Genomic DNA, 13,070 nt, shown 5'->3' with positions numbered 1-13,070 from the left:
TAGTCGGCCATTGACTGACACATATTTAATGCCTCGAAAACTGGACTGACAGGATGTTTCCACTATTCTTATCACTTACGTCATGATTTCATCGTCATGATTTATCGAAGTGAGGACCAGGGGTTCATATAGTTTTTCATCGTTTACTCTCCAAAAAATGAGGGGACTAACTGTATACGGGTAAAATCGAGCTCGATGCTTGATCGAGCATCTGGAACAATAGACCAGGCTCGAATCATCTATTAGAGATCGAAGCACCGTGAAACCGAGCTCAATATCGAGGTTCGAAGCTCGACAAGACTATCATATTTGCCCTCGAGTTTACCGAAGGCACCACCGATCCTGCTTCTAACGGCCTTGAGGAAACGTTTCACCAACTCATCCGACAAGGATTCATCATTTTCGCCATTAACCAAATTATTATGGTAGAAATCACGGGATTAAGTCAAAAAAGGGACCAATGGTTTACGAAATCAAGGACTTATGTTTTTTATTAAATAATATCTTAAAAGGAAGATCTCCCCAATATATAAGGGGGACTTGATAATTCATGGGCACACATTGTAACATACTTAAGAGAACAAGATACTATTTTTCAGCTTTGTTCATATTATTCTGGCTTCAATATTATCACATCTAAATTCGAAGGAAATTAACCTTGCAAGGCTTAAGTTGTTCAATCTGCACGGTTTGCCTTTATTTTTCTACTTATTCTTCCATATTAAATCTCATTTCTCACTTTGTATCAAATTAGATCACATATCCTTAAAACCGCGAACAAATTCAATTGTTATCCGATTTTGGGGGTAAACATTAGTACAAGTGTTTAAGCCTGCACAAAATGTTTTGTGTGTATATATATATATATATATATATATATATATATATATATATATATATATACACATTTTGTATACAAATTTTATACACTTTTTCGGTTACCAAATATAAATAGTTTCTAGCGCGGGTTAAAAGTGAAAAAAGTCCAAAATTTTTGCACCATAAAAGAAGTATTTCTACATAGTTCAAAGTTTGAAAATAAGTTTTTAAGATTATCTTATATAAAACTTCAGGTAAAACATGACAATCATTTTTGGATTTGTAGAGCGTAATTCTTCTTAATGTGAAAGCACATTTCACTATTGTGTTGTTTGTGTGGACAAGCCTCCAGACATGATGGGTAAGCTCTATTGATCTTTAAAATTTTTAGTTTATAAATTAATAAAATGACATAATAACCACAAAAGGTAATATGAAGTACATTAACAATTTAAGAAAATTTAAAAGGATCAAAATAACCAAAGAAAATAAAATATGTAGCATTTTTTGTAAATATGAACAATGCAATAGTGTTAAAGTTACTATGAGCTACAATTACTCTTTAAAAGTTAATAATTACTAAACTACATCAGTACTATAATTTAAAATGTTACTTCTTATGACCAGAAAATATAAAATTGCTTGTAAATAATACATAATAAAAGTTCGATAATTTTGAGAGATATAAAGCTCAGATATGAAGACCTATATTAAAAGAAGATGTAAATTTTGGTTTATAACTATTTTCAGAAAAAATATTCAAATAATATTTATCCTCACAATGTTCTCAATTAATAAATATGCAATATAATTAGACATCTCTATTACAACATTACTATATAACAACCATTCACTATTAAAGTCAAGTTTCTTTTGAATTAATTTTCATGTTATATTATAATATATGTTCTTTATAACACAATTTCGCTATAACAACCAAAAAAATTTAGAACAATCGAGACTATTATAGAAATGTTTAACTGTACTATGACTCATTATTTTGAGTTACTCTCTATCTTCATATTTCTATAGATTAATTTAACTTATAAAACCTTTTAGCTCTTAGGCGGGTCCAAGAAAGCCTTTTAAAGCTATATAGAGCTGTAATGAGGCATTTTAAACTTTAGAATCGGATCTGGATTTAAGTTGAGAATCCTGTTTAACGTGTAAGATTAATTTAATATAAGTTTACTTATTTAGTACTATTTATTAACAAGTTGATACCGACACAACCATTTTTTTTAATATAGTAATCAAACTTCTTCAAGATGGAAGTCCACGATATATCTTCTTTGCTATTCTTCCTCTTCATTTCTCTTGCCTGAAATCATAAAGTTAAAAAACACTGGACCAATTTTTCTCTCTGCAACCACTCAACTCAACAATCGAAGGTTAGATTTCTCTTTCGTTATTTCACTTTTGAGCATTTCTTATGTCTGCTTTTACAAGATGCAGTCTACGATGTGATGGTGATTTTCTTTTTCTTTAACAAATCTCCAGATAATTTCCAGTGAAAGTACTTTAATTTTAGCACAAACTGTACATAAATCAACTACGTTTACCTTGATAACAATTAGTAATATTGATTAGTTGCTTAGGTAAGAAAATTGTTACACCAGTACCCACCTTAGTCTTTCTAGCTAAAAAATATCAAGTGTATAAAAATGGCAGCCCGGGGCACTAAGATCCGGGAAAGTACCGGACCACATGTGTCTACTGTACGCAGTCTTATTAATCACTGTATTTAATAGCAGGAGAAAGTTTTCTGGAACATCAAACTTTAAATTTGGTGGAATATTGAAAGAAAAAGATTAAACTTTAAACTTATTAGTGTGAAACTTTTATGTTAATTCCTCTGTTTTTCAGATCTTAGATGTTGAAGATTGTAGCTCTTCAACTTCACAGAAAATATTATTATGGGAAGCCCTTGCATGACATTCGACTTGAAGCAGTACTGGTTATACACTCGCACTACATTGCAATATCAATTAGTACTTGATAGGCTCTAGTGTCCTCACAAATTGGGATTTGGGAGGGAGTGGTATGGGGTTATTCCTCATAGTCAACAACAACAACGACATACATAGTGTGGTTCCACAAGTGGGGTCTGGGGAGGGTGGTGTGTACGCAGTCGCAGATCTTACCCCTAGCTTGTGTAGGCAGAGAGTTTGTTTCCGATTGACCCACTTGATTATATTTTCTTTATTGGTGTGTAGACACATAAGACTTTATATGTGTCATTAGTTTAATTTATATTCTTGTTTCCTTCCTATTATGGAGGCTGACAGAGCTATCATTAATTCTGATGTATGTAGATTATACTTCCAACAATCATAAAGAGGCCAAGTTAATTGATAATGGAATTTGAAGAACTAGTGGGATTTCGTGAATATGTAAATGTTATGATTCGCCAATTGGTGCGCGAGCCTAGAGACCTGGACGTTATCTCGATTGTTGGAATGGCTGGACAAGGAAAAACAGCTTTGACTAGAAAGGTATACAATAATCATTATATTGTTGATCACTTTGATGTTCGAGCATGGTGCTCCATTTCAAAAATATATAATCGGAGAAAGTTGTGGCTTGATATTCTAAAACAAATTAAGGGTGATAAGCGTGATACTGTAGATGATGACTATAGCATAGCTGACATGTTGCGCAAAAGTCTATATGGAAGGAGATATCTCATCATATTGGATGACATATGGGAAGTCAGGGCATGGGATGACTTGCGATTATGTTTCCCTAATACAGAAAATGGAAGTAGAATAATGGTAACAACTCGAGATGTACATGTGGCTATGCATATTAAGCACCATAGTGATCCTTGTTTGCTTCCATTTCTAAAGGACGAAGAGAGTTGGGAATTATTGCAGAAGAAAGTATTTCAAGGAGAAAGCTGTCCTTTGGAGCTACTCAATGTAGGACCACTAGTTGCAAAAAAATGTAACGGATTTCCTATTCTGATCATCATGATTGCTGGAATTCTCTCTAGAAAGAAAGAGGACCCGTCTTTCTGGCTTGAGGTTGCATATGATATAAGTTCTCATGCTTCTGTAGAGGACAGCATGAAGATGATACAATCAAGTTATGACCAATTAGAGGACCATTTGAAGCCTTGCCTTCTGTACATGGGATTGTTTCCTAAAGGTTATGAAATTCCAGTGTCTGATCTGCTGAAGTGGTGGATAGCTGAGGAGTTTGTGCTAGAAGAAACATCAAACAGTTGCTTGAATGATCTTGTTAGAAGAAACCTAGTAATGGTTTCTAAAAGAAGAGCTAATGGTGAAATGAAATACTGCATAGTTCTTGATCAAGTGCGTGAGTTCTGCTTGAGAAAAATTAAAGAAGAAAAGTTCATTGAGTCCATAGTGCCGTATAATTCATGTCAACCTGTAGATTCGGATGTACAAAGGTTATGCATGTATATACATGACACTATGAAAACTGATTACAAGGAAAGGGAATCTTTTGAACAACGTCAAATGCCACTGGAGTTCATTGCTCATCCGAAATTCGGTATATCAGGCCGTAAGAATCTGTTCCCTCTGCTGAATAACTTAAGACTTATTCGGGTGTTGCATTTATTGGATATCTACTTGGAAAATTCTTGGGCTACTGCATTTCAATCACTGACTCAGTTGAGGTTCCTTGCAATTTTTGTCAAAGCATTTGATTTCAAGTGGGTGTCACACCTGCTCCATCTACAGACCTTGCGTGTTCGTTCATCTTATATAATGATATCACCTGCTATTTGGAAAATGGAAAAGTTGAGGCATGTGGATATAAGCGAATTTTCCATTACATTGGAAGAGAATTTTGAAGAATCTTCAGATATTGTGTTACATAACATGAAGACTCTTGGCATGTGCTATATGTCCGTAGCTGACATGACTCCGAGATTCTGGGGGAAGTTTCCAAATCTCGAAGAACTCAGGCTCAACATTGATGAGCTTGGAGATGTTCCTAATAATTCAGGCTCCACATTGACGTGTTCTGACATGTTCCCCTCGAGGCTAAAGGTTTTATCCCTTAGTGACATTTTCTTAACGGAAGAAATAGTTTCAAATATCGCAAGACTTAAAAGCCTTGAGACTCTTAAATTATCCGAGATATACTTTACCGGGGAAAAGCACTGGGACCTCAGTGTCAGTGATCACAAGTTCGAGAGACTCAGAGTTTTGAAATTGCATCATGTGTTTATGACTCAGTGGATTTGCTCAGAGGAATCATTTCCCCTGCTTGAAAAACTAGTTATAAAGAGTTGTTCCAAGCTTGAAGGAATCCCGTATAGCTTAGTGTATATTGAAACACTGCAATTGATTAAAGTGATTGACTGTAGCGACTCAGTTGGAAATTCAGCTTTGGAGTTACAAAAAGAAGTAGAAGAACTCACAGGAGATGATGAAATACTCAAAGTTGATATCTCAAAGAAAGACTAAGGTAATTAGGTGGTTTCTTAATTATGTTACATGTGCAAGAAGAAACCAACTTCTTTCCAATGCTTTTGCACCTCTCTGTTGCTTCTAATATGAAAAGCAATTACTCCATTAGTTTGTCTGGATGATTTCAATTTTTCTTTTTAAAGAGTTTTGTGACTTGCAACTGTATCTGATATGTATTGTCTGAAATTCTGCTAATACTATCTGTGTACTTTTGATCCTTCTGTTTGAAAATTTTCATAAATTTTAACTATTTATTAATTAGTAAATCATTCAATTACTCATATTATGTTAAATATATATTTTGTTATTCCATAGTTAAGGGCAATATAATTTTAAAAATAATCTTAATGTAACATATTTCCTATGTAAGGGACAAAACACCCATACAATAATTAATTCAAGTTCAAACATTTTTAATGAAATATAACGATGACCCAAATTAGAATTTGCCCAATAAATGAGAGATAATAAGAAGTGAAATTATGCAAGCTAGTTTTACTTTTGGAAAGCAATCATTTCTCCAGAAAGAGCAATAATCTCTAAAATGATGTAGACCGTATTTTACATTGACTTTTGAGTTATATGTAGTAGTCCTTTCATTTGAAATAAAGAATTTGAAGTTGAAAAATTAATTTGAAGAGAATTTCAAGTGACATAACGGTTTTTTAAGACATCTAATTTTATTTTCAAAGTATAATTTATGTCCAAACACAATAATTTTAGATGATGTTTAAATACTCTTCTTCAACTTCAGCTTTAAATACTCATTTTTTTATTTCACTAAAATATTGTCTAAAACGACCCTACTTTGTATATGCCGACTATTACAGTGAGACTTCTTTATAATAGTCATCTTTTATAACAGTATTTCACTATAACAGCCAAGTTCTTTGGAACTAATTTTTTATGTTATATTTTAATACATGTTTTCTATAATAGCACTTCACTGTAGTAATCAAAAAATGTCGAAACAAACAAAACTGTTGTAGAGACATTTGACGGTACATTATCCAAACGGCCATTCTGTCTTGGGGAATTTTACATTTTAGGGTTATTAGATCTGAATTTCGAATTAAGTGTTAAACAAAATAGTACTAGTGATTATTTACATAAATTTACTCAGTTAGGGTGTGTTTGGTATAATAGAAAATATTTTTCGTGAATTCTTTTTTTCAAGAAAATATTTTCTTGGAAAACAAGTAGTAATCTTACTCATTTTTCGGTGTTTGGTACGCAAATTAAGAAAAATAACTTCTCAAGAGTATTCATAAATAATTTATATACAATAAACATGAAGCTATAAACTTTCGAACCAACAACCTTCCGAACACACAAATTTCATAAACTTCTGAACCGCTAAACTTTTGAACTCATAAACTGTATAATTTCTAAACCCGCAAACTTCCAAACACATAAACCTCTGAACTCATAACTTTGGAACTCGTAAAATTTCGAGCCTTTAAACTGAAAAATGAAAAAGCCAGAACTGAAAATATTTTTTAAAAAAATAAAAAAATTGCGGGGCCGGACGCGGGGTGGGATGGGTGGTGGGTGGTGCAGAAAAACGAAAAAAATAAAAAACAAAAAAAATAAAATTGCGGGGTGGGTGGTGCAAAAAAACAAAATAACAGAAAACAGAAAATTGAAAATACAAAAACAAAAGTAAAAACAAATTGCGATGGGTGGGTGAGTGGTGCAGAAAAATAAAAAAAAACAGAAAATAGAAAATAGAAAATACAAAAAAAAAATTACGTGGGGGTAGGTGGGTGGGGGAGTTAGAGGGTAGGTGAGTGGCGCAAAAAAAGGAAAAAAAAAAATAGAAAATTGAAGTTAGAGGGTGGGGTTAGATATGAGGGTAGTTGGAGCTTTTGTAAAATATTTTTCTAACTTTTTCTAGAAAAGTCATTTTTCTCTAATTTCAGGAAAATATGATATCTAGGAAAATATTTTTCAAATTATTTTGTGCAACAAAAAAGTGAATCTTTCTTCTTTGGTTAAAAACCCAAATGGTCCCTTACACCGCTAGGATCATTTTTGCCTCTATATATGTCCTCCTACACAGTAAGTCCTTAGTATTTAATAAAGGTGGACACATCAAGCTCCCATTTGGTCATAAGTTATTTTCACCTCTTTTAAAAAATACTTTGAAAATATTATTTGGTCATAAAAAGTAATCAGTTTTTGGGCAGTTTTTTAAGATGAATTTTTTAAGTTTCGAAAAGTGATTTAGACTAGTTTTTCAAGTTTTCTATTCACACTACTTTAATTTTTTTTCCAGATAAAATATATATCTAAATACAATTTGAACTTCTAAAAAAACAAATTCATCTTATCTTCATAAACTCTTTTTTTTCAAGTTTTAACCAAATTTATGTAAACCAACGAAAAGTTAAAATATTCCATGCAACACACTTTGAGCTTTCTGAAGCCAAAATAATGTAACCAACTTTATTCAAATTATTAGTTTATTTTAACTTATGATTATATTTTAATTTTTATAAAATAATTTTAATAAAATAAACTTATCTAATTAATTTTGAATTAAAATAAATCGAACATATATTGTATTGTGTTTGAATTTAGAATCTTGTACGATGATATCTTATTTCGTACAAATAACTTTAAGAGTATTTAAGTCATTTTAATATAAAAAGGTGCTTATTAACATTTTTACCAAATACTTTAATTGTTTATTATCAGTTTCAGTATTTTTATTTAAACATATAATTGCTTATTTATTAAATAAATTTTAACACTTAAAATACGTTTCAACATTTAATGATTATCAGTTGTCTTAAATCAGCTAAGCCAAACAGGATCTAAGGTAAAGCTGTCTTCGTGGTGGGTAAATGGTAAAGTGACAATCCTCCGTCTCTAATCTTAGTAAAAAAAGTGCTCTTTTTCAAAGTTGAAATATTTGACCAAGCTTTTGGAAGAAAAAAATTACTTTTGAGGAGAATCAGAAGCAGTTTTGGAGAAATCGAAAAAAGTAGCTTCTCTCAAAAAGCACTTTTTTGAAAAGAACTTTTGAGAAAAATACACTTAAAAGCAGTTTTTAAAAGTTTGACTAAATACTAATTGTTGCTCAAAAGTTCTTTTTAAATTAATTAGTCAAACACAAAATACTTCTCGTCAAAAATACTTTTGAGAAAAACACTTATGACAAAAAGAGCTTCTCAAACCAAACCGGCTGTAAGTTTGACGCCTTTAGTATCTCAGGACCAAATGTGTCCATGTTTTTAAACATTAAGGACCTTTTGTGTACAAGGGAATATATGTAGGACAAAAATAGTACTACTCCTATATATATATATATAAGGGACTATTTGTTTTTTTTTTTCTCATCTCAGTCTTTCACAAGATGAAAGTCAACTATCTTCTTTGCTAATCTTCCCCTTCATTTCTGTAAGCCAGAAATCATAAAGTTAAAGAACCTTTGGAGTAATCTCTCTCTCTCTCTAGCCACTCTCAACAGTAGAAGGTTAGTTTCTCTTAAAATTTTCTATTTTTTTTCTCCAATTTTTGCTTTTTGCTATTTCACTTTTCATCATTTCTTATGTCTTCTTTTACGAGATCTAGTCTATGCAGTGATGGTGATTTTCTTTTTAATTTCTACCGACGGGTTATAGGTTTTGTAGAGTCGGGTCCTTTTTTGTGTTCCCAGCCATTGTGACTATTTTGTTACTCTGCTGAGAGTCTTTTGTAATGTTTATGTGACAAAATTAAGTTGTATGGATCTGGTGGAAAAAAACATAATCGTGTGACCTTTTACACCTTATTTGGATGGTTGGTATTCGTCGTTTCATAATGTATCGTTTTGTATTTGTATTATATTATTTTGTGAATGCAACGTCTGAATCAACAAGAACTTACTAATTACGAAGAAAACGTAAGATATATGGTAGAGTTAAATAGGTTAAAGGATAAATTAAGAATTAACTAATAAGTAAGTGTAAAATGAAAAAGAAAAATAAGAAACGACGCGACGACATCAAATCGGTTGTTACATAAAATGACTCTTTTGGTTTTTATGTAACAACGGATTTAACAATATAATACAATACAATTTAAGTAACAATCAAAACAAACATTGTATTTAATGTAACAATACAATGTGTAACAACCATCCAAACGAGCTGTTATGAAATTTACCTATCTTGTATATAGATCTGTGTTGAGTGATAGTTGATCGATATATTCTTGTTTTCACTACTTCTATGGAGGCTGACAGAGTTATTACCTCTAATGTAGTTTGATTTTACTTCCAAAAACCGCCAATTCACATGAAGAACATAGAGAAAACTGCTGCCAATGCAAACCTTTCCACCCAATGCAGTTTTCCATCAAACAATGAGGAATTTGTGGGCTTTAAGGAGGACATAAAACAGATAATTCAGAAATTGACTGGAGGAACGAAAGAACGGGATGTTATCTCGATTGTTGGAATGGCCGGACTAGGCAAAACGACTTTGGCTAGAAAGGTGTACCACAATCATAATATTGCTGATCACTTTGATGCTCGAGCATTTTGTACTATTTCACAAACATATAGCATCAGGAAGCTATTGGTTGAGATTTTTAAACAAGCCACAGGTGGAAAGCGTGACATCAAAGAGGATGAGGACATCGCTGCTGTGTTGAAGAAGACACTATTTCGAAAGCGATACCTCATTGTATTGGATGATATATGGAACTACAAGGCATGGGAAGATCTGCAGTTATCTTTCCCTAGAATGGAAAAAGGAAGTAGAATAATGGTAACAACTCGCCTTCAAGAGGTTGCTACACAGATTAAGGAGCTCACTGATCCTTATTTTCTTCGGTTCCTAGACGAGAAAGAGAGTTGGGAATTATTGCAAAAGAAGGTATTTCAATGCGAGAGCTGCCCCTTGGAGCTACAGGAAGCAGGATTTGAAGTTGCCAAAAACTGTAAGGGACTGCCTCTTGTGATTGTTTTGAATGCAGGAATTATCGCACAAAAGGAAAGGCAAGTCTCTGTGTGGGAAGACTTTGCAAAGGATTTAAGTTCCCATGGTTTAGAAGAGCAGAGTATGAAGGCAGTTCAATCAAGTTATGACTATTTAGGGGATCATCTAAAGCATTGCCTTCTTTACATCGGATACTTTCCGGAAGACTATAACATTCCAGTGTCTGATTTGCTAAAGTTGTGGATAGCTGAAGAGTTTGTACTGAACATTGACACAGAGAACTTAGAGAAAGCATCTAAGGATCACTTGAATGATCTTGTCAATAGAAGCCTTCTAATGGTTTCTAAAAGGAGATCTAATGGTGATGTAAAATACTGCATGGTTCATGATCTAGTGCGTGAGTTTTGCTTAAGTACACTTAAAGAAGAAGAGTTTAAGCAGCACGTCGTGCCATGCAACTCATCCCAACCTTCATATCCGAAGGATCCTCGGTTATGCATGTATATCCATGACAAGCTTGTTAATCAATTGGAGTTGCATGGATATTCACTGGATAATATTCCATTGGTCGAATCCGAAGAAAAGGAGTATCTGGAGTTCATCGCTCATCCACGATTCTATGCATCAAGATGTATGGATCTCTTCTCTTTACTTGTTAACTTGAGGTTTATTAGGGTGTTGCATTTGTTGGATATCAATTTGGAAAGTGCTTGGGAATTTCAAAGTTCTCCGGCTTCCAAACTGGAAAAACTCACTCACTTGAAATACCTTGCAATTTTTGTCAAAAAGTTTGATTTCAAGTGGGTTTCACACATGAGCGATCTACAAACTTTGCGGGTCCATTCACATCAGCGTATAAAGACATCACCAGATATTTGGAAAATGATGAAGCTAAGGCACGTGGATATAAGTGAATTTTCCTTTATCTGGGATGACAGTGAGCAAGAAGAATCTTCGCACACTGTGTTAGGTAACTTAAAGACTTTTGGCAAGTGCCGTATATCTGTAGCTGATATGAATCGGAAGTTCTGGTGGAGGTTTCCGAATCTTGAAGAACTTAGGCTTTCCATTGTTAATTTTCATGATATGCCTAATCATTCTCTGTTTCCTACACCGGAAATTCATAACCAGCTCCAATCTCTTGAAATAAGTTTCCCCATTGGATTCTCCAAATCAATTGGATGGTTTAAATCAGTCTTCCCTTTGAATCTTAAGGTTTTATCTCTTGCCGGCATCTTACTGACAGAAGAAATAGTTTCAAGTATTGCAGCACTACAAAAACTTGAGACTCTCAAATTATTTTTTATACATTTTACTGATAATCCGCAATGGGATGTCACAAAACACGAGTTCAATGCACTGAAATACTTGAAATTAGAGCAAGTGGATATGAATCAATGGGATTCCTCAGAGACGTCCTTTCCCGAGCTTGAGAAACTAGTCATAAAAGATTGTGAACAGCTTGAGGAGATTCCTTCTAGCTTTGCAGATATTGAAACGCTACGATTGATTAAAATGGTCAACTGTAGTAAGTCAGCTGGGGATTCAGCTCAGAGCATTAAAAAAGATGTAGAATATACCCAAGGATATGAGAGACTCCAAGTTCTTATCCCGAAGAATTACTAAAGATGGTAAGTGATTTCATTATTTTGAAATTAACCTGCTTTTTAAAACTATCAGGTCCCTCTTGATATGAACAACAACATTTAGTAACTTACCATCTTGCATCCTTTTTAACTGTATAGCATGTTTAAATTATGTGAGACCTAATTTTGCATTATGTGAATTGTGATGTGGATATTCCTGTGAATAACTACCCCTCCGATATATATATATATATATATATATATATATACATACTCCCTATATATTATACTCCCTCCGTTTCAATTTAGATGACACACTTTACTTATTAGTCCGTTCCAAAAAGAATGACACATTTCTATATTTGGAAATAATTCAACTTTAAACTTTTCATTTTATCCATTTTACTTTTAATGAGAAGTTTTTATAAACACACAAATGTCATGGCCCCACAAAGCTTTTTCCCCTTAAGCTTTTAAGACTACAGTCCACAAGTTTCAAAAGTCTCCCTCTTTTCTCTTAAACTTTGTGCCGAATCAAACTACCTCATCTAAATTCTAAATTGAAACGGAGGGAGTATATATTATGGCTCGTTCAATTTCCTTCATTTTCCTTATATTCTTCTAGATTTATACTTATAGTCCCTTCATTTTTCTATAGGATCCGCTTTCATTTCCAGAACTGAAGAGGCCATAACCATCTGATCAGAGGAGACATCCTATAACAGCTAGCTGTTGATCCATTGCTACATGATTAAAGAGACCAAAGGTGTTGTTTTAATTAAATTATTAGTAGTGTATTGTGTGCCATTTATTTATTAAGGTACATGTATCTAAATTCTTCACATTATAGATTATACAAACTCAGTTTCCTGAACTTCTCATGCATGTATAAAACAATTTCTTAGAGCTAACATTTACATTCTCCTTTTTTTCTTAGTTTTACTTCTCAGATTTTATGCCCGGTTATTCACACGTTTTGTCTACTTTTTTTGACAATCTTGAAATACATGGTTCATCATATTTTTTTTTACTTTTTATTTTACAACTGAAGAGACAATTTTTAATAATTTCTATATAACGTTTTAAAGTTTTCTACTCATTGATACGCTCAACACACATGTCCAGGGACTAGTAATTTGAGAAGCGACATCGAATTGTGCAACAACTCTTAAAGTTATAGTGCAAATAAATCCCAATAATTACTCTCTTGCTAATTTTCAACTAAAGAAAGCCAAACTAATTAATTTCCATCAGCAAATAACAAATTCCTGGAGTAAAAGCAAATGGAGGCA

At 32.9% G+C, this 13,070-nt stretch overlaps 2 protein-coding genes across 2 annotated transcripts; both read left to right on the top strand.

Moving 5' to 3' along the window:
- The first annotated feature begins 2,071 nt into the window (after positions 1-2,071).
- On the top strand, positions 2,072-5,538 carry LOC107812541 (putative late blight resistance protein homolog R1B-16). Its single transcript, XM_016637679.2, has 2 exons — positions 2,072-2,210; positions 3,135-5,538. The coding sequence occupies exon 2, from the start codon at positions 3,177-3,179 to the stop codon at positions 5,259-5,261; it is 2,085 nt and encodes a 694-aa protein (XP_016493165.2). The 5' UTR covers positions 2,072-2,210; positions 3,135-3,176; the 3' UTR covers positions 5,262-5,538.
- A 3,055-nt stretch (positions 5,539-8,593) lies between these two features.
- Positions 8,594-12,712, top strand: LOC107794982 (putative late blight resistance protein homolog R1A-10). Its single transcript, XM_016617541.2, has 3 exons — positions 8,594-8,745; positions 9,516-11,823; positions 12,437-12,712. The coding sequence occupies exon 2, from the start codon at positions 9,548-9,550 to the stop codon at positions 11,816-11,818; it is 2,271 nt and encodes a 756-aa protein (XP_016473027.1). The 5' UTR covers positions 8,594-8,745; positions 9,516-9,547; the 3' UTR covers positions 11,819-11,823; positions 12,437-12,712.
- The last annotated feature ends 358 nt before the right edge of the window (positions 12,713-13,070 follow it).

The sequence above is a fragment of the Nicotiana tabacum genome, chromosome 24, assembly GCF_000715075.1.
Source record: "Nicotiana tabacum cultivar K326 chromosome 24, ASM71507v2, whole genome shotgun sequence".
Lineage (NCBI taxonomy): Eukaryota > Viridiplantae > Streptophyta > Magnoliopsida > Solanales > Solanaceae > Nicotiana > Nicotiana tabacum.
The sequence above is the reverse complement of the archived record's forward strand: the minus strand, read 5'-3'. Positions and strand labels throughout refer to the sequence as shown.